General features: G+C 50.6%; 1 protein-coding gene across 3 annotated transcripts in view; it reads right to left on the bottom strand.

Moving 5' to 3' along the window:
- The window catches only part of CNNM1 (cyclin and CBS domain divalent metal cation transport mediator 1), a 114,447-nt gene that overhangs the window by 73,680 nt on the left and 18,710 nt on the right, over positions 1 to 22,057 (bottom strand). For 2 of the 3 annotated variants that reach the window (XM_075348413.1, XM_075348415.1), the window contains exons 2-3: positions 3,153 to 3,296; positions 818 to 958 (exon numbers count right to left, since the gene is read on the bottom strand). In XM_075348413.1, coding sequence (XP_075204528.1) covers positions 818 to 958; positions 3,153 to 3,296 — 285 coding nt within the window. The remainder of the gene's footprint in view (positions 1 to 817; positions 959 to 3,152; positions 3,297 to 22,057) is intronic. The other variant, XM_075348414.1, reaches the window with a different exon arrangement.

The raw sequence follows: 22,057 nt of genomic DNA, 5'->3' as shown, positions 1-22,057 counted from the left end.
AGCTAATTTCCTGAAATTTGATTCCAGAAGATTTTTTCAATTTGAGGGGGGGGTTTGCTGTGCTTACCACTGAATAAATTTGTTGTGAATTTGCTGGGAAGTACATCAACATTAACAACATATGCACGTCAATGATGTGCATTGTGCTCTGTGTGACTGCATTGAGCCCATTCAAGAAGTGGCCAGAAGAAAGGAGACTCAGAGGTAGCAGGAAGACAAGGACCAAAGAGGGGGCGGGGGGAGTCAGGTATGGGTTGAGCCAACAAGAGACGAGTGAACCAAGTTTGGATTAGTTAGAACTGGAATTATGGAGGAAATCTATGGTACAATCGCATAGTGTAGAATCGATTTGCTCTTTTCGGCTATGTGTGCACGTGTGCGCAATTACATGCAGTTACGGTGCAATCTGCACCGCAGCGTAACTGCATGTTTCCTGCGTCCCCTGCATAATCTATGAAGATTATGCAGGAGCCGTGCGCACGTGGCGTCTTAGAGCGCAGCGCTTCGGCTGCTGCCTGAAGTGGTCGTTTTAAGAAGTGACATGTCACTTCTTTCCTGCGCTTTGCCTGCAGGTCCCGCTCTGTCTATGGGAGGGGCTACACTCAGAGCGCATGGAATCGGCTTTTTTTTTTTTTTTTTTACTACGGACTGTTTCTGCAGCGATTTGAAGCGCATGTGTGCTGTTCAGATCGCTGCAGAAATTTCTGCAGGGCTAGTACGCAACGTGCGCACATAGCCTTCTAGTCGCATGTGAATGAGCATCAGATATTTACGTATAAGGTAAGTCCTGCAGGTAGATCTACGCATCAATACAAACCTGTTGCCATGAATCGATGTGTAGCCAGAAGAAGCTGCGGAGAAATCTTCACCTTCATCTCACTGTCTGGCAGCTTGAACAGAGAAAAGTCATGTTGTTTCCTCTCCCGGTGAGGAATTCTCTCTTTTTTTCTATTATCTGCTGTACAAAAAAAAAGAAAAATGTAAAAAAGATTGATTTTCATGTTAAGGGTTAAAGGGGTGTGGCTTCTTGTCAAAGGGGTGTGTTCACAAATGGTCAGCACTGATTGGATAGCTTCAAAATTTGTAGGGGACACACCCCCAATTGGTAAACTGTGCGTGGAGTGGAGCGGGGCAGACAACTGTTAACCTGTTAGGCTAGGTTCACATTTCCGTTGTTTTGCATCAGTCACAATCTGCCGCTCTGATAAAAAACGGAATCCGCTTGGCGGATTCTGTTGTTCCTATAGACTTGTATGTGCGGCGGATTGTGACTGATGCCTTGCATTGCATTCAACGCCCGACTGATCAGTCGTGGAATGACTGACCATCGGGCGGCAGGAACGCAGCAAGTAGCGTTTTTTGAGCAGCGGAATCCTTTTGATTTCGCTGTGCATGTGCTCTCTCGGCGGCCAAACGATAAGCTGATCGCCCAGCAGCCGCCTTCTGTGACTGATCAGCTGATCACCCGGTGGCCGGCTTCTGTGAGCGATCAGCTGATCACCCAGCGGCCGGCTATTGAGAGCGATCAGCTGATCGTTCACAATAGCCGGCCGCCGGCTTTTGAGAGCGAACAGATTATCTCCTGGCGGCCGGCTAATGAAAGCGATCAGCTGATCGTTATCTCTGTCTCTTGTTTTATAACGGAATCCGCTTTCTCTTCCAATACTTGTCACCCGTTGTACAACGCATCAGTCACAAGCGTCAAGCAACGTATGTGACTGATGCAAAATAATGTAAATGTGAACCTAGCCTTAAATGAATGGTGACACGATCCAATTTTTTTTTTAACACTAAAATAATAAGAAAACTGGACAAGTTTGGCATCACCGTAACCATACGAGTGGGGAGAATCATATTGGTGGGTTATGTTTACCAGAAATGTATGCCATAGAAACAATTCCAAAAAAATAATGTGAGAACTGCGGGTGGGGAGGGAGGGGGGAATCGCTGCCCTTAAATTTTTTTTTTACCATTTTCCAGTATGTTATGTGTTAAAATGAATGGTGTCATTCAACAGTACAACTTGCCCCACAAAAAAATGCACCCTCATATGTCTGTGTGGACACAAAAATAAAAAAAAGTTATGGCTCTGGGAAGAAGGGGAGGAAAACACGAAAATGCAATTTGGCCATGGGGGCTTAAGAGACGTCAAGACAATACTAGTTTCTCTTGCAAACACTAGCAAAAAAATCCTCTGTCTGCAAAAACTTCTAATAAGATTTTGAGTAGGTTTTTTTTTCCAGCATTTTGATTGGATAGTCTCTAGTTTGGAGAATTTTCCAGCCTCTTCAAACAAATAAGGCTAGGTTCACATTTCCGTCAATTTGTATCAGTCACAATCCACGGCTCTGGTAAACAACGGAATCCGTTTGGCGGATTCCGTTGTGTCCCATAGACTTGTATTAGTGGCGGAATGCGACTTATTACCTTGCGTTGCATCCGCTGCGCCGCGGTCAGTCGTTTTTGGACTGACTGCCGGGCGGAAACTATGCAGAATGTAAAGTTTTTTGGGCTGTCAAATTTAACGCACCGCGCAGGAATCCGTCAAGCTTGTAATGGTTGTCTATGGTGCTGGATTCCGTCGTAATCCGTCTTACAACGGAATCCAGTGCAGGATTCCGTCATGCTCTACTGAGCATGCCCAGCATGTTTGGCACACCCACTGGGCTGTCCCAAACACAAACGGATCATGACGGATCCGTCAAAAAACCGACGCACAGCGGATGTAACGGACGTGACGGATACGTTTTTGCACAGGATTCCTGTGAACGGAATCTTGTGAAATAACACATCCGTTGCGTCAGTTGACATCTAAAAAGTGACGGATCCATCGCTCAGTCGCATTGATGGACCTGACGGATTTAAAACAACGGAAATGTGAAGCTAGCCTAACATGCACTTTCGTTTCTTCCCACCAGGCATTTTCCAAAGCCGGAAGTGGAAAAAAAAATTGCTGACAACACTAAACGTGACCAAAGTAGTTTTTGTAACTGAAATGAACAGAAAGTGTTTCAAGCGTTTTGAATTGATTTCTCATCATATTTTTGGAACAAACTCAGTACGCACATAGCCTTAATGTGTACTGTGAAATCCAATGACAGATCCACTTTAATGAAACAAAATGTGCACCATATTCTAAATGTGATACTTACTGTACAGATCAGTCTCATCCAGGATCTCTGACTTTATGATCTCTTCTATGATATCCTCCAATGTAACAATTCCCATCACTTCATAAAACGGATCTCCTTCACCTTCATTATTGACCCGCTGCACTATGGCCAGGTGAGATTTACCTGTGAAAGATGAAAGAATAAAACTGCAATTAGTCTGCAGGGGGAATACATAATCTGTTATAATACCTGACGTCACACTTATGAGTAATACCAAAGTCAGCCTCTATTCACACTTGGATCACGGCTTCCATTTAATACAAGCAATAAAAGCCAAGCTGGATGCAAGGTTGTAAGGTCACTGGAGAAACCCGACAGAAGCTACTACCTGTAATAACTGTAAGGCTGCATGAAGCTGTAATACGTCCATATGTACGGGCGGCATGGTGGCTCAGTGGTTAGCACTGCAGTCTTGCAGCGCTGGGGTCCTCGGTTCAAATCCCACCAAGGACACTATCTGCAAGGAGTTTGTATGTTCTCACTGTGTTTGAGGGGGCTTCCTCCGGGTACTCCGGTTTCCTCCCACACTCCAAAGACATACAGATAGGGACTCTAGATTGTGACCCCGAATGGGGACAGTGTTGCAAATGTATGTAAAGCGCTGTGGAATTAATAGCGCTATATAAATGAATAAAATTATTATTATTATATGTACAAGGACCTAACATGAATATGTCATCAGGAAAACTAATTTAAAAAAATTTATATATATATTTTATACTTTTATATAAAAATAAAAAAACTCATTCAAACTGGACACTAGCTCTGATATTAGGCTCCTGCATACTCTTCACATGGGCTCTAGAGACAAAAGACTGATCTAGACCATATTGGTATACTGAATGTGCTCTAATCAGGGCAGAGGTCATTTTACAGTAGAGGGAGAAGGTGAGCTGTGACATCACCTATTGTAAATGGTGGATCCTGTGTTTTCTACTGTATATAAAGGTGTTACCAGTCATTGTACAGGAGGGGGAGGAGGTGAGCGGTTCATCTATTGTGAATCCTCTATTACACACTGTATGTAGATGTGTTATGTCACTGTACAAGAGAAGGTGAGCTGTAACACAGGAGTCTCAAATTCGGCTGGGTATATGGGCCGCCCATGGAAAACAATTGAATTTAAGGGGCTGCATTCTTTGCAGGATAAAGTGACATTTTTAGTGATACCATATATTCTTTCTATACACCTTTAGATCACTTTTTTGAACATTGTGCGCTTGCTTATTTTATTGTTTATTTTATTTCTTTTAATGGCATTCATCATTTTATATCATTGGTACGATTTTATAGCTTGGGTTGTTACAGCATTTTTAATGGTAAAAAATGTTTATGCTTTATTTATTTATTTTTTTACATTTTATCCCCTTCTTGTAAGTAATATCGTCTTACTGTTGTACCTTATAGTAATTTCGGTCAATGTCTTGTATTAATGTGCCCCATCCTCGTCCCCAACGTATAATAATAATTTTTCCATCATGGTACTCATCCTGTAGTAAAGTCCCCATCCTGTAGTAATGTGCCCATCCTTGTCCCCATCATGTAATAATGTGCCCATCCTTGTCCCCATCCTGTAGTAATGTGCACATCCTTGTCCCCATCCTGTAGTAATGTGCCCATCTTTGTCCCTATACTGTAGTAATATGCCCATCGTTGTCCCCATCCTGTAGTAATGTGCCCATCCTTGTCCCTATACTATAGTAATGTGCCTATCCCTATACTGTAGTAATATGCCCATCGTTGTCCCCATCCTGTAGTAATGTGCCCATGCTTGTCCGTATACTGTAGTAATGTGCTCACCCCTATCCTGTAGTAATGTGCCCATGCTTGTCCCTATACTGTAGTAATGTGCCCATGTTTGCCCCTATACTGTAGTAATGTGCCCATCGTTGTCCCCATCCTTTAGTAATGTGCCCATCCTTGTCCCTATACTGTAGTAATATGCTCATCGTTGTCCCCATCCTGTAGTAATGTGCCCATGCTTGTCCGTATACTGTAGTAATGTGCTCACTCCTATCCTGTAGTAATGTGCCCATGCTTGTCCCTATACTGTAGTAATGTGCCCATGTTTGCCCCTATACTGTAGTAATGTGCCCATCGTTGTCCCCATCCTTTAGTAATGTGCCCATCCTTGTCCCTATACTGTAGTAATATGCCCATCGTTGTCCCCATCCTGTAGTAATGTGCACATCCCTATACTGTAGTAAAATGCCCATCGTTGTCCCTATCCTGTAGTAATGTGCCCATCCTTGTCCCTATATTGTAGTAATGTGCCCATCGTTGTCCCTATACTGTAGTACTTCTCCCAAATCCCAACTTTCTTATTTTTTCACCAACATATCCGTTTGAGGAGTTGTCATTTGCAGGCCGAGTTGGAACTTTGAATGACATTTATTTTAAACATACAAATTACTGAAGAACAGAAAAAAAAAATTCATGTGAAATGGCAAAAAAAAAATTCTGAAATTAATTTTTGGATTTTGTTTTAATGGTAAAAAAAAATAAAATAAAAAAAAATTATCTGCCATTATTGTTCTTCAGGTTAGCACAATTATGGCAATACCAAACAAATATAAAAATCTTAAACAAAAAATGACATTTCTTCGGCGCTCCATTGGGAGACCCAGACGATTGGGTGTATAGCTACTGCCTCCGGAGGCCACACAAAGCATTACACTAAAAAGTGTAAGGCCCCTCCCCTTCTGGCTATACACCCCCAGTGGGATCACTGGCTCACCAGTTTTCTGCTTTGTGCGAAGGAGGTCAGACATCCACGCATAGCTCCACTGTTTTTAGTCAGCAGCAGCTGCTGACTATGTCGGATGGAAGAAAAGTGGGCCCATATGGGGCCCCCAGCATGCTCCCTTCTCACCCCACTTTTGTCGGGTGTTTGTTAAGGTTGAGGTACCCATTGCGGGTACGGAGGCTGGAGCCCACATGCTGTTTTCCTTCCCCATCCCCCCTCAGGGCTCTGGGCGAAGTGGGATCTTACAGGTCTCCAGGCACTGAGACCGGGCTCCATCCACAGACCCAGAGAACCTGCTGGATATGGAGCTGAGTATCGTCAGGGACAGGCCCTGCTACATTAAGGTACTCTGTGTCCCCGGGCAAGCGCGCACACACACACCAGCATTGCTGGGAGTGTTAGTGCGCCGGGGGTAACAGCGCGGAGCGCTCGTGCTATTATTCACTACAGCTTTGCTGAGTGACTTTATGTATTGGGAACTGCCGCGCCGGCCGCTGCTGGGTGTTTTTTACATTGTGGCGCGGCTGGGACTTGTGGTGCGCCGGTGACTTCCGCGCTGGCCGTGCACATGGACGGCCGCGCTTATTACTCGAGTCCCCGGCTTTGCGGCCTAGTTTTCGTTTCGTTCCCGCCTCCAGCCCTGCCAGTCAGGGGAGAGGCGGGACGCTGTACAGACAGTCAGCGCAGAGGGCTGGAGTCTGCTTTGCATTCTCCAGCCCTCTTCACTGGACACAGTGGGACGCCAGTTTCCCGCTCGTGTCTGGGGCACGCCCACGGCCCGCCCCTCGTCACACGAGCTGGAGAAGGACGCCGGCAGCCATTCCTGCACGCAGTCCGAGCTGGGGAACGGAGACATGCTCTGGGCAACCAACACAGGGCTCTGGCGACCACATACCCGCGTTATAGGCGGGCGGTAAGCAGCACCTGAAGTGCTGACCCCACTAAATACCGAAGTGTCCATTTGTATTTTATGCTTGTATGCTATACACTGCACTGTACGGTCGCTATCTTTGGCTATATGCCCTCCTAGATGGCGAGATAACAGCAGCAAAAAAGCAAGGGTGCTAAGGCACAGGTTTTCTAGGCTGCTTGTATTGCATGTGCTGAAGTGTTCATTTGTACTTATGCTTGTATGTTATACATTGCACTGTACGGTCGCTACTCTTGGCTCTATTCTCCTAGAGGGCTGGACAACAGCAGCAAAAAAGCAAGGGTGCCAAGGCACAGGCTTTATAGGCTGCTTGTATTGCAGGTGCTGAAGTGTTCATTTGTACTTATGCTTGTATGCTATACATTGCACTGTACGGTCGCTACTCTGGGCTATATTCTCCTAGATGGCTGGACAACAGCAGCAAAAAAGCAAGGGTGCCAAGGCACAGGCTTTCTATGCTGCTTGTACTGCATGTGCTGAAGTGTTTATGCTTGTATGCTATACATTGCATAGCTGGATTGAATACAGCAGCAAAAAAGCAACAAGGCTTCCTATGCTGTTTTTCCTGCATGTGATACTGTTCCACCGGCAGGTTCCACTGACCCCCATTGTGTGCAAGCTCCCCTGTAGCACTTGGTCAGCCGGGGTCTCTACTAGAGGTGGCCAAAGGAACCATCCGTGAACCCTGTCCAGGGACAGGGACGGAGTTGCAGTTTCGGCTGATGGATTGTCATGGGATAGAGACTTTGCAGTCCAGACAGGCCATGGGCAATCTTGATTAATGCTCCCTGGCCACCCTCATTTGGAACGTAATCAGTGCTCCGGGGGGGTCCCAGGCATTCCAGGGTGAAGGCTCTGACACGGACGGCAGTCCCAGACAGCCTAAGCTAGCTCGCTGGGTGCGGCACTCGGCTTCATCACTGGTCAAGGTCCCAGCAGGAGGACTCTCTGTATGATGAGGCAGACGTAGCTGATCAGGGCTTTGGTCCTGACACCGCTCTCAATCCGGATACACCGGATGGTGACGCCATAGTGAATGATCTTATAGCGTCCATCAATGGAATGTTGGATACTTCTCCCTCAGCTCCCCCAGTGGAGGAGTCAGCTTCACAGCAGGAGAAATCCTTTTTCAGTACTCATGTGTATATTGCGTATTTTTCTGGCGCTGACTTCAGAGCAGCAGTTCAGAAACACCACGCTTACCAGATAAGCGTTTTCTCCAAACGTTTTAAGGATACACGTTATCCCTTTCACCTGACGTGGTAAAGCGCTAGACCCAGGGTCCAAAGGTGGATCCCCCAATCTCCAGGCTTGCGGCTAGATCCATAGTTGCAGTGGAGATGGGGCTTCACTTAAGGATGCCATTGACAGACAGATGGACCTCTGGTTGAAATCTGTCTGTGAAGCTATCAGCGTGTCGGTTGCTCCGGCATTCGCAGCCGTATGGGCACTCTAACCTATTTCAGCTGGGCTTGCGCAGCTGGTCTTGAGCACATGTACATCTGTGCCGCAGGTGGTGTCCTTAACCTCGCAATGTCTGCATTGCGACTTACCCTAGTAATGCTGTCCTGGAGGGACAGTCGAGGTTGGTCCTTCCCAGGCTCGGGCAGGTCCCAATTTTCCTCGTCCAAAAGGGCTCAAAAGGCTCAGAGGGGCTCAGATTCCGGCCGGGCTCAATCACGCCCAAGGAAGGCAGCAGGAGGAACCGCTACCAAGGCGGTCTCCTCATGACTGTCAGCTCTCTCTCTCCGCATCCGCGGTTGGTGGCAGAATCTCCCGCTTGGGGACATTTAGCTGCCACAGGTCACAGACCGGTGGGTGAGAGACATTTTGTCTCACGTGTACACGATAGAGCTCTGTTCTCGTCCTCCGACGCGATTCTTCAGCACTTCCCCCCCTCCCCCCACCGAGCCGATGCTCTTCTGCAGGCAGAAGAAGTGGTAATCCCTGTTCCTCTTCAGGAACAAGACACGGTTTTTTCCTCCAATCTGATTGGGGTGCCGAAAAAGGGGTGGCTCTTTCCGTTCCGTTCTGGACCTAACACTGCTCACCAAGCACGTGAAGGCCAGGCGGTTCCGGATGTAACCCTCCGCTCCGTCATTGCCTCAATGTCGCAAGGAGATTTCCTAGCATCAATAGACATCAGGATGCTTATCTCCACGTGCCGATTGCTCCAGAGCACCAGCGTTTGCTATGTTTTCGTTATTGAAGACGAGCATCTTCAGTGCGTAGCCCTGCCCTTCGGTCTGGCGACAGCCCTACGGGTTTTCACCAAGTTCAGGGCAGCAGTGGGAGCAGTCCTGCACTCTCAGGGTCACTCTGTGATCCTTACTGGGACGATCCACTTGTCAAGGCACCCTCTCAAGAGGCATGCCAACACAGCCTGAACGTGGCGCTGGAGACTCTCCAGAGTTTCGGGTGGATCATCAACTTTTCAAGGTTACATCGGGCACCGACCCAATCGCCGACATATCTGGGCATGGAGTTTCACACTCTCTCAGCGATAGTGAAGCTTCCGCTGGACAAGCAGCGTTCACTACAGACGGGGGTGCAGTCTCTCCTTCAAGGCCAGTCACACCCCTTAAGACGTCTCATGCAGAGGCAGTCACTTTCGCGCAGTTTCATCTGCGTCCACTTCAATGGGACATGCTTTGCCAATGGGTTGGGGAGTCGACGTCCCTAGACAGGAACGTTTCCCTTCTCAGACGGTCAAGGAGTCCATCCTTCAGATCAATGTTCTGGAAATCTGGGCAGTGTATCTTGCCCTGCAAGCCTTCCAGCAGTGGCTGGAAGGAAAACAGATCCGAATTCAGTCGGACAATTCCACAGCGGTGGCAGACATCGCCCACCAAGGCGGAACACGCATCGCCAAGCCTACCAGGCAATCCGGCGGATTCTGATGTGGGTGGGGGACAGAGCATCCACCATATCCGCAGTTCACATCCCGGGCGTAGGAAATTGGGAAGCAGACTTCCTCAGTCGCCTGGGTATGGACGCAGGGGAATGGCCTCTGCACCCAGAATGGTGTCAGGAAATCTGTAGCCGCTGGGGGATGCCGGACGTCGACCTAATGGCGTCTCGGCACAACAACAAGGTCCCGATTTTCATGGCGCGGTCTCACGAGCAAAGTGCTCTGGCGGCAGGCGCCCTAGTTCAGGATTGGTCGCAGTTCCAGCTACCCTAGGTGTTCTACCTCTGGCACTGTTGCCCAGAGTGCTACGCAAGCTTAGCTCCGCTTGCCGCCGCGCCATCCTCGTCGTCCCAGACTGGCCGAGGAGGTCGTGGTTCCCGGATCTGTGGCATCTCACGGTCGGCCAACCGTGGGCACCCTCAGACCGGCCAGACTTACTGTCCCAAGGGCCGTTTTTTCCACTGAATTCTACGGCCCTGATCCTGACTGTGTGGCCATCGAGTCCGAGATCCTAGCGTCTTCAGGATTATCTCAAGTCGTCATTGCCACCATGAGACGGGCTAGGAAGCTGACGTCTGCCAAGATCTACCACAAGACGTGGAAGATATTCTTCTCTTAGCGCTCTGCTCAGGGAGTGTCTCCCTGGACATTTGCATTGCCTACTTTTCCTTCCTTCCTGCAATCTGGTTTGGGAAAAGGTTTGTCGCTCGGCTCCCTTAAAGGACGAGTCCCAGCGCTGTCTGTATTCTTTCAGAATCGCATAGTACGACTTCCTCAGGTACGCACGTTCCTGCAGGGGGTTGGTCACATTGTCCCTCCGTACAAGAGGCCGTTAGACCCATGGGATCTGCACAGGGTACTAATTGCTCTCCAGGAGCCGCCCTTGGGGCCTCTGAGGGATGTTTTTTCACTTTCTCGACTGTCACAGAAAGTGGCCTTTTTGGTAACGGTCACGTCTCTTCAGAGAGTGTCCGAGCTAGCAGCGCGGTCATCCAAAGCTCCTTTCCTGGTGTTTCACCAAGACAAGGTAGTGCTGCGCCTGATTCCGGGGTTTCTCCCTAAGGTGGTATCCCCCTTTCATCTCAGTCAGGATATCTCCTTACCTTCCTTTTGTCCTCATCCAGTTCATCGATATGAATTGGATTTGCATTTGTTGGATCTGATGAGAGCGCTCAGAATCTACTTTTCCCGCACGGCGCCCCTGCGCCGCTCGGATGCACTCTTTATACTTGTCGCTGGTAAGCGCAAAGGGTCGCAGGCTTCCAAAGCCACCCTGGCTCGATGGATCAAGGAACCAATTCTTGAAGCCTACCGTTCTGCTGGGCTTCCGGTTCCATCAGGGCTGAAGGCCCATTCTACCAGAGCCGTGGGTGCGTCCTGGGCATTACGACACCAGGCTACGGCTCAACAGGTGTGCCAGGCAGCTACCTGGTCGAGTCTGCACACTTTCACCAAACATTATCAGGTGCATACCTATGCTTCGGCGGACGCCAGCCTAGGTAGAAGAGTCCTGCAGGCGGCAGTTGCCTCCCCGTAGGGGAGGGCTGTCTTTGCTGCTCTAACATGAGGTATTTCTTTACCCACCCAGGGACAGCTTTTGGACGTCCCAATCGTCTGGGTCTCCCAATGGAGCGCCGAAGAAGAAGGGAATTTTGTTACTTACCGTAAATTCCTTTTCTTCTAGCTCCTATTGGGAGACCCAGCACCCGCCCTGTTGTCCTTCGGGATTTTTGGTTGGTTTTTCGGGTCCACATGTTGTTCATGTTGAATGGTTTTCAGTTCTCCGATGTTACTTCGGAGTGAATTTGTTTAAACCAGTTATTGGCTTTCCTCCTTCTTGCTTTTGCACTAAAACTGGTGAGCCAGTGATCCCACTGGGGGTGTATAGCCAGAAGGGGAGGGGCCTTACACTTTTTAGTGTAATGCTTTGTGTGGCCTCCGGAGGCAGTAGCTATACACCCAATCGTCTGGGTCTCCCAATAGGAGCTAGAAGAAAAGGAATTTACGGTAAGTAACAAAATTCCCTTCTTTTGTGTACTCACCGTAAAATGTCTTCCTTGGAGCCTTTCATTGGGGGACACAGACAGTGGGTATTATGATGTCTCCAGGGAGGCGTGACACTAGATTTGCAAAAGTGTTAGCTCCTCCCCCCACAGCACATACCCTAGCTAGGCAGGAAACTAGCTCAGTTTGGTGTAAAAGCAGTAGGAGAAGGACAACCAAAACCACAAGGGTGGGAGTTGTGTCCCCCAATGAAAGACTCCAAGGAAGACATTTTACGGTGAGTACACAAAAATGTCATTTCCTTTCTCGCCTTTTCATTGGGGGACACAGACAGTGGGACATCCCAAAGCAGTCCCTGGGTGGGAACTGTACTATTAACAGTGTATAACATCAGACAAAGAGCTGACTAACAACTGCAACTGCAGTGAACACGTATCAAAACTGTCAAGAAACCGAGCAGTGGTCACTTATAAATGGGCTACTGCCGCCTGAAGGACTTGTCTTCCAAGAGCAGCAATCGCGGAGGCATGCGTATGCACTCTGTAGAATTTTGTAAACGTGTGCACACTGGACCAGGTAGCGGCCTTGCAAAGTTGGGCCGCCGAAGCCTGATGACGGATAGCCCAGGAAGCACCCACTGCTCGCGTAGAGTGGGCCCGCACAGATTGAGGAGGAACAACACCTCATGTTTTGTAAGCCTCACAGATGGCAGTCCTAATCCATTGAGAAATCGTGGATTTAGAAGCCGGATTGCCCTTTTTGTGTCCTTGTAAGAGGACGAAGAGGGCATCGGACTTGCGCAACGGCGCTGTTCTGGAGATGTAGATCTGCAGAGCCCTGACGAGATCTAGAGTGTGAAGGGCTTTTTCAAAAGAGTGGACCGGGCAGAATGACGGCAACACAATGTCCTTGTTTAAGTGGAAAGAAGATACGACCTTCGGAAGAAAGGCGGTGGAAGGCCGAAGGACCACCTTATCATGATGGAAAATCAGGTAAGGTGAGCGACAGGAAAGGGCCGCCAGTTCGGACACTCATCTGATAGAGGTAATGGCGACTAAAAAGGCAACCTTCCAGGACAGTCGTTGAAGAGAGATTTCTCTCAGAGGTTCAAAGGGAGGAAGCTGAAGAGCTCCGAGAACCAGATTCAGATCCCAGGGATCTAAGGGGTGGCGATAAGGAGGGACCAAATGCGCCACCCCTTTAAGAAAGGTACGGACCAGAGGGCGAGAAACCAGCCGCTTCTGGAAAAATACTGACAAGGCAGAAAAGAGAGCTAGACCAGTCCAGACCGTCTTGCAGAAAGGCAAGAACATTAGGGATTGAAAAGGTAAGGGGCGACCGATTATGACGGTCACACCAGGAAAGATAGGTCTTCCAGGTCCTGTGGTAGATACTGGCGGTGGAGGGCTTCCAAGCATTAAGCATGGTATTAACTACCTTAGAAGAAAGACCTGATTTTGCTAGAATCAAGGATTCAAGCGCCACGCCGTCAAATGCAGCTGTGCTGTATTCTGGTGGAGTATTGGACCTTGCGACAGAAGATCCGGGCGGTTGGGGAGATACCAGGGAGTGTCGCCGAGCAGTTGGAGAAGCTCTGGGTACCAGGCTCTCCTGGGCCAGTCCGGGGCCACGAGGATCACCGGGATTCCCTCCGCTTTGATTTTCTTGATTTCTCTCGGAATGAGAGGAAACGGAGGGAAGATGTAGGGTAGGCGAAACTGCGACCACGGAAAGACTAGAGCGTCGGAGCCGAGCGCTAGTGGGTCTCTCGACCGGGATATGAAGGGATGTATTTTGGCGTTCATCCGAGAAGCTATGAGGTCAACATCTGGGAGTCCCCAACGAAGAGTGATCTGATGGAACACTTCGTCGTGGAGGGACCATTCCCCTGCCGCTAGACCTTGCCTGCTGAGAAAGTCTGCGGCCCAGTTGTCTACCCCCGGAATATGGACAGCTGAAATAATGGGAATGTGCATCTCTGCCCAAAGAAGAATCCTGGATACTTCTTTCATCGCTGCCCTGCTGCGAGTTCCTCCCTGACGGTTGATGTAAGCCATGGCCGTGGCATTGTCTGACTGGATCCGAACAGGGAGGCCCAATAGTAAGGGTTGAAAATTCTGAAGGGCCAAAAATATGGCTCTGATCTCCAGAACATTGATGTGCAGGGAGCGCTCGGAAGGAGACCAGCGTCCGTGAACAGTGTGGTGGAGAAACACCGCCCCCCAGCCTATCAGGCTGGCATCCGTCGTGACTATTTGCTAGTGGACCGGGCGGGAGGACTTCCCTTGAGATAGGGATGAGGCTTGAGTGCACCAGACGAGGGAGCTAAGCGCAGACCGAGATAGGCGGACTGACCGGTCTAGGGAAGCTGGATTCTTGTCCCAGGAGGATAGAAGATCCAGTTGTAGAGGGCGCAGATGGAATTGGGCAAAGGACACGGCTTCTATGACCGCCACCATCTTGCCTAACACTCTCATTCCATTCCGAAGGGATGTGTGAAGGCGAGAGCGGAGGGATTGGGCGGCTCGGATCAGGGAAGACCTCTTGTCCTCTGGAAGAAAAACCCGGGACTGAGCCGTGTCTATCAGCATACCTAAAAAGGTGATGCGCTGATGAGGACTGCCTGCGCCAAGGAGATTTTTTAAAATTCCTGGATATCTGAGACGACGGGTAGCTTCTGAGGTAGAATGGTACTTTTACCACCCGTCGTCTCAGATATGAGTTTGTCCAGGCATTCTCCAAACAGACGCAGGCCATGGAAGGGGAGTGTGCACAGGGATTTCTTGGAGGCACTGTCCACATTCCATATTTTTAGCCAAAGGACTCTGTGGGCAAAGACAGCATTGGCCGCCGATAGGGCTGACAAACTAGCTGCATCTAGGGAGCCGTGAAGAAAATAATTAGAGGCTAGAGAGAACAAATCAAGGACCTCAAAAGCCGCCGGGGGAATATTACAAGAGCGAAGCATCCTGCGTAGGTTCTTGCTCCACACCCCCATAGCTCTCGCGACCCATGTTAAGGCAAACAGGGGGCGAAGAGAGGAGCCCGAAGCCTGGAAAATAGATTTGACTGCAGCATCAACTGCGCGGTCAGACGAGTCCTTGAGAGACGCGTTGTCTGAAACAGACATGACCGTGTGTTTAGCCAGTCTGGATACTGGCGGATCCACAACGGGGGGTACTGACCAGGGCTTAACCATTTCAGAGGAAAAGGGATAAGCGAATGAAGAGAAGGGTTTTTTATTAAACCTTCTATCAGGGTGATCCCACCGTTTAGATATAATTTGCCGAAAAACCGGATCCTGAGCAAAGGATTTAGGAGGCTTCTTGGCCCGCTTGATTGCCGACTGAGAAGTCGGGTCAGGAGGCTGATCAGAGCTCGACAGAGTGATTGACAGCCGAAATTAGTGTGTCTTCTATATGCCTAGACTCAGAAAGGACATCTGAATCAGAGTCAGAGTCTTGAGAATCGTGACTACTAAAGGTCACGGAACCTCGGTCAGACTGACCATCATCCGAGTCGGATGAGGCGTAGAGGTCGCAATGGCGCCTTTTGGAAACAGCCTTTTTACGTTCTGGGGAAGAGGGACCAGACGAAGCAGGCGGGCTCCTCTGAGGGAGCTGGGCTGGGGGAAGGCTGTGGGAGCCTGAGGACAGCTGGGATATCTGAGCGGCAAGGTCATCTAACCTTTTAGACATTAGAAGAGCCCATGCAGGCATTACGTCATCAGACGGGGGTGCTGCCTGGCCGGTGGCCGGAGCAGAATCCAGAGACTGCACGGCATCCTGGTCCGGCAACGGGGTCTGATGTGACACGGTAGAAGGGGCATCGCAGCCCCGGCATAGTAGATAGCTTCGGCCATTAGAAAACGAGCGTCCACAGGTGATACAGGCATAGTACAGGTCCGTAGAGGACGCCTGGGAAGGTTTATCACCCTTGCGGTTACGCATGTCAGCAATAGAGTCCTACAGCCCTATAGGGGTAGAGTTATATGAGTGAGGAGCCACTAGCAGTATTATAAAGTGACTGCTATGCACAGCCGGTATATACCGTAGCAAAAAAGAGAATTTTGTTTACTTACCGTAAATTCTTTTTCTTATAGTTCCGACATGGGAGACCCAAACCATGGATGTATAGCTTCTGCCTCCGGAGGACACACAAAGTACTACACTAAAAGTGTAGCTCCTCCCTCCGAGCATATACACTCCCCGGATGACAAATCCAACCAGTTTAGTGCCAAAGCTGAAGGAGGACATCCACCCATAAGTAGAGATAGAGTAAAACCCGGAATAACCGGAACCTCTGTCTACAACAACAGCCGGTGAAAACACACGGAACAAGAAAGCTGCCAACAGGCAACAGGGAGGGTGCTGGGTCTCCCATGTCGGAACTATAAGAAAAAGAATTTACGGTAAGTAAACAAAATTCTCTTTTTCTTCATCGTTCCTTATGGGAGACCCAAACCATGGGACGTCTCAAAGCAGTCCATGGGTGGGAAATAACAGAAACTGAGAAGTAGGCAAACCTAACTTCACAAATGGGCGACAGCCATCCGAAGGATGCGTCTGCCCAAGCTCGCATCTGCCGAAGCATGAGCATGCACTTGGTAGTGCTTCGAAAAGGTGTGCAGACTAGACCAAGTGGCAGCCTGACAGATCTGCTGAGCCGTAGCGCAAGAGGCACCGACAGCTCTGGTCGAGTGCGCCTTAATCCCCGGCGGGGGAGGCACCTGAGAACATTGGTAGGCATCGGATATGGCCGACCTAATCCAACGAGCTAGGGTCGGTTTAGAAGCCGAGAGACCCTTGCGCTGACCTGTGGTCAGCACAAAAAGAGAGGTGCACCGCCTAAAAAAACAGCGGTGCGTGACACATAGATCCGGAGCGTCCGCACCAAATCTAAAGCATGCAACGCTTTCTCAAAGCGATGCACAGGGGCCGAACAAAGGGAAGACAATGAAATGTCCTGGTTAAGGTGGAAAGGAGACACCACCTTAGGGAGAAGGCCCGGAGTTGGACGGAGAACCACCTTGTCTTGGTGAAAAAAAACAAAAAGCGTGACTCCGAAGAGAGCACAGTCAAATCAGAGACTCTCCTGAGAGAAATTATGGCCACCAGAAAGACCACTTTCTGTGAAAGACTAAACAACGAAACCTCCCTAAGAGGCTCAAAGGGGGGTTTCTGTAAGGCCATGAGGACCAGAGTAAGGTCTCAGGGATCCAGAGACCGCCGGTAAGGCGGAATGATGTGAGATGCACCCTGCATGAAGGTGCGCACCTGGGCCAGTCGGGCGATAAGCCGCTGGAACAACGCTGACAGAGCCGAGACCTGTCCCTTGAGGGAATGAGGGACAGTCCTAGCTGCAGGCCGGACTGTAGAAAGGACAGGATGGTCGGCAAGGAAAAAACGGCCAAGGAGCATGGCCGGAAGAACGACACCAGGACAGGAAAATTCTCCAAGTCCTGAGGTAAATCCTGGCCGAGGAAGACTTCCGAGCCTGAGTCATAGTGAAGATGACCTCGGAAGGAATGCCTGAAGCCGTAAGGATTCAGGGCTCAAGAGCCACGCCGTCAATCTGAGAGCCGCAGAATTGTTGTGGAAAACGGACCCTCTGAGAGAACGTCTGGCCGGTCCGGGAGATGCCACAGCACCTCTACGAACAGACGGAGCAGGTCTGGGAACCAAGCTCGCCTGGGCCAGTCTGGGGCGATGAGTACGACCCGACGGCCCTCCATTTTGATCTTGCGCAGGACTCTGGGCAAGAGAGCTAGAGGGGGAAACACGTAGGCCAGACGGAACTGGGACCAATCTGGAACCAGCGCGTCCGCTGCCAAGGCCTGAGGATCGTGGGAGCGAGCCACGTAAACCGGGACCTTGTTGTTGTGCCGGGATGCCATTAGATCCACTTCCGGAGTGCCCCGCCTGCTAAATTGACCGGAACACTGCCGGATGCAGGGCTCACTCGCCGCTGTCCACGGTTTGACGGCTGAGATAATCTGCCTCCCAGTTTTCTACGCCTGGGATGTGGACTGCGGATATGGTGGACTTGGAGTCCTCCGTCCACTGAAGGATACGTTGAACTTCCAACATTGCTAGGCGGCTGCGAGTCCTAGGAGTACAGCCCTGATTTCCAGCACATTGATCGAGAGGGCTGATTCGGACGGAGTCCAAGTGCCCTGTGCTCGGTGGTGGAGAAACACTGCTCCCCAGCCGGATAGACTGGCATCCGTGGTGAGAACCACCCATGACGGGGCCAGAAAGGAGCGTCCCTGGGACAGAGAGAGGGGCCGAAGCCACCACTTAAAGAGAGCTCCTGGTCTGTGGCGACAGAGCCACCAGCCTGTGCAAGGAAGAAGTCCCTTGTCCCAACAGCGGAAAATGTCCAGCTGCAGGGGACGCAGATGGAACTGGCAAGGGGAACCGCTTCCATTGACGCCACCATCTGACCCAGCACCTGCATGAGGTGCCTGATGGAATGACGGCGAAGCCTCAGCAGAGAGCGAACCGCCAGATGAAGGGACTGCTGTTTGACTAAGGGCAGCTTCACAAGTGCCAGCAGAGTCTCGAATTGCATCCCTAGGTACGTAAGTTCCTGGGTCGGGGTCAGAGTGGACTTGCAAGCGTGGCGAGAGTGAGCGAGACACTCCGCCGACAGTCTGCACTGGATGAAGCCCTGACTAGAAGGGCGTCCAGGTAAGGAATCACTACCAACCCCTGGAGGAGCAGAACCGCAACTGGTGAATACACGAGGGGCCGTGGCTAACCCAAAGGGGAGAGCCACGAATTGGAAATGTTCCTCTCCGATTACAAAACGTAGCCAACGCTGGTGTGAAACTGCGAATGGCACATGCAGAGAGACATCTCTGATGTCGATGGATGCTAAGAAATCTCCTTGGGTCATTGACTGATCGCAGAGATTCCATGCAAAATTGCCGCACCTGAACATGCTTGTTGAGAAGCTTGAGATCCAGGTCGGAAAGCACCGTCCTTTTCGGGGACTAGGAAGAGATTTGAGTAGAAATCTCAGAACCGTTCCCAGTCGGGAACTGGTAAAATTACTCCATTGGCCTGCAAGAATGCCACAGTCTGTGAGAAGGCGGCGTCCTTGGAGCAGGGGGGAGTTGTCAGAAAAAATCTGTTTGGCTGCTGGATAGAATTCTATTCTGTAGCCGTGGGAGATGGTAACCCACACCCACTGATCGAAGACGTGTTGAAACCACACGTCGCCCAAGAGGGAGAGCCTGCCACCGACCAAGGACGTTACTGGCGCGGCCAGATAATCAAGAGGAGGCTGCCTTGGTGGCAGCAGCTCCTGCCGACTTAGGACGCGGCTTCATGCGCCAGTTGGTTTACGGACCTTGGCTGAGTTAGTGGACGAGGCCGAGGGCTTAGAGGACGACCAGTTAGAGGAAACGAAAGGAACGAAACCTCGACTGGTTCCTGCCCTGGAAGGTTTCCTGGGTTGTGGCATGGAAGTACTCTTCCTGCCAAAAGCTTCCTTAATAATTTCATCCAGTTGTTCACCGAATAGACTGGTCCCAGCAAAAGGGAGTCCAGCAAGGAACTTCTTAAGAAGCATTTGCCTTCTACTCTCGAAGCCACAGGAACCTGCGGGTAGCGAGGGAAGTAGCCGAGGCCACCGCAGTGCGGTGACAGTCTCCAGCTATAGGATGAAAAGACTGAAGCCTGGAAGTTAAGGCAACCAATTCGGGCATAAAGACCCTGGTGAGGGAATGCATCTCCTCCCGAGAAGCAGAGATGGCTTTGAGAGCCCGCACTGCTGCAAAAGATGGGGAGAACGAGGCCCCTGCCGCCTCATATATAGATTTGGCCAGAAGGACAACCTGGCGGACAGTGGGATCCTTAGAGAGGTGCCGTCAGCCACTGATACAACTGTCCAGGCTGAAAGTCTAGACACCGGAGGGTCCACCCTTGGTGAATGAGCCCACTCCTTGACCACCACTGGTGGAAGGGGGAAACAGTCATCAGAACCACGCTCTGGGAAGCGTCTGTCAGGACAGGCTCTGGGCTTGGTCACAGTGACCTGAAAGCTGGAGTGGATAAGGAACACACTCCTTGTTCTCTTAGGCAAGGTATACTGATGCTTTTCTGCCAAAGAGGGGTGCTCCCCTGATACAGGCGGATTGAGGTCCAGTACAAATATAATGGACGCAATCAAATCATTAGCATCTGCGTCACTTTCGGACAGATCAATGGGGTACATGGAGAAGCGTCCGAGCCCCCAGTAAGGCATCCTCCTTGTCCTGCGAGTCAGCTCGTGAACCAGAGCCGCGGGGCGAGGAGGGAAAGGGGACCCTGCGTCTCCATTTTAGGAGGACGGGGTCTGAGACCAGATGAAGAATCCTCTGTGAGCTTTGCTGAGCGAGCCGTAGCAGCAGAAGCGCCCTGAGAAGGGGGCTGATGCATGCTCAGCAGTGTCCGGGACAGCTGTCCCCTGGAGAGAAGGATTCTACCCAAGCCGGGGGTTCAGCCACCGGAGCCGGAGCAGCCGGAGGGACCACTGGGGATGAGCTTCCAGGCTGAGGCACCACTATGTCAGAGCAGGCATCACAATGTGGTTATGTGCTCGGTACAGACAGTACGAGTCTACATGCGGTGCATAATAAAAAACAGCCTTGCAGCCCTGCTCTGATATGAGACATGCTGCAGAAGTGGGGGCTCTGTCCAGAAAGACCCCCAGCAGAGTATATAAACAGAGTATATAAGCAGCAGCACAACCAGAGGTTGTGGCTTGCCAGACCGTTTAACATAACATCTCTGTGCCCTCCAGATTCCCCAGAAGTGGGGGCTCTCCGGAAAAAAACCCCCAGCAGAGTATATAAACAGAGTATATAAGCAGCTGCACAACCGGAGGTTGTGGCTTGCCAGACTGTTTAACATAGGGGCATCTCTGTGCCCTCCAGATCCCCCAGAAGTGGGGGCTCTGTCCCAGGCCCCCATTTGTCACAATGTGTTTGCAGACATTGATCTCTGTGCCCTAGAACGCTGAGAAAATGGCGTCCGTAGCGAGGAGAGGGGGCGGGGCCTACTCTGAGAGCAGGACGGAGGGCAAATGAGGCATACAGGGGAGGGAATCTTTCCTCAGTGAGGAGTGTCCCTTCCCTGTGCTGAATAGCCGCTGGGCGGAGCCACACTGTCCCACTGCACTGACTGACATGCAGGGGTAGAGAATCGAAACTAGGCCTCAGGCGAAGCCGGGGCCTAGATTTAAACATGCGGCCAGCGTGCAGGCACCATCGGCGCGGTTCTCCAGTGAAAACTGGAGAACCGGCCGGAAATGTGAACACAGTTATAAAACACACTCTCCCCAATATATAAAGTACAAGGGACCCCTGGAAAGACCACCGTCTGTGGTAATAACGTCTCAGTACTTAGCTTGTGAGACGCAGGTGCCAGGTCCCTGGGGGGTGATCGCTCCGTCCGTCAGGGTCCTGAAAAGGGCTGCGGATGGAGACCGGTCTCCTGCAAAGCAGAGAGAACCGTGATGGCTCCCACTTCAAGCCAGAGCCTCAGGGGATGGTGAAGGAGCGCGGCATGTGAAGGCTCCAGCCTTGTAACATCAACCTTAACAGCACCGCCGACACAGTGGGGTGAGAAAGGACATGCCGGGAGTCCAGATTGGACTCGCTTTTCTTCCAAATCTTTGAAATCAAAAATCAGAGGATGCATGTGTGTGTGTGACCTCCTGAACACAAAGCATTGAACTGGTTGGATTTGTCATCCGGGGAGTGTATATGCTCGGAGGGAGGAGCTACACTTTTAGTGTAGTACTTTGTGTGTCCTCCGGAGGCAGAAGCTATACACCCATGGTTTGGGTCTCCCATAAGGAACGATGAAGAAATGGCATATACTGTCAAACAGCCGGCATATACCTGCAGGCAGAGCCAGTATATACCGCTAATAGCTGATATACACCGCTAGCCAGCAGGCACACACCGCTAGTGTAATACTTATATATGTTCTGAGGATTTCGATAGCGTAGGGCAATGACAATCAGAGACGAGTTCCTGGTACAAGATGTTTTATAATATGTAACCACGGTAGATACACAACGGAAAACACAGCAGTACAAATACACAAAATACCTTTCCGAAACGGAGCGAAGGGAATTCCCGGGGCCACGCACCGGACTCCCCCAGGGAGACCACCAGAGCGAACCCCTATACAGGGACTGTCCGGCAATCACCCCGGAAGGCCTAAATGCGCCGCAGCCGGGACACAAGGGGCAAGCGGTAAAAGTCCAGGAGTGTCCGTACGGAATGATTGTCCAGA

Source organism: Anomaloglossus baeobatrachus, chromosome 5, assembly GCF_048569485.1.
Source record: "Anomaloglossus baeobatrachus isolate aAnoBae1 chromosome 5, aAnoBae1.hap1, whole genome shotgun sequence".
Classification (NCBI taxonomy): Eukaryota; Metazoa; Chordata; class Amphibia; order Anura; family Aromobatidae; genus Anomaloglossus; species Anomaloglossus baeobatrachus.
The sequence above is the reverse complement of the archived record's forward strand: the minus strand, read 5'-3'. Positions and strand labels throughout refer to the sequence as shown.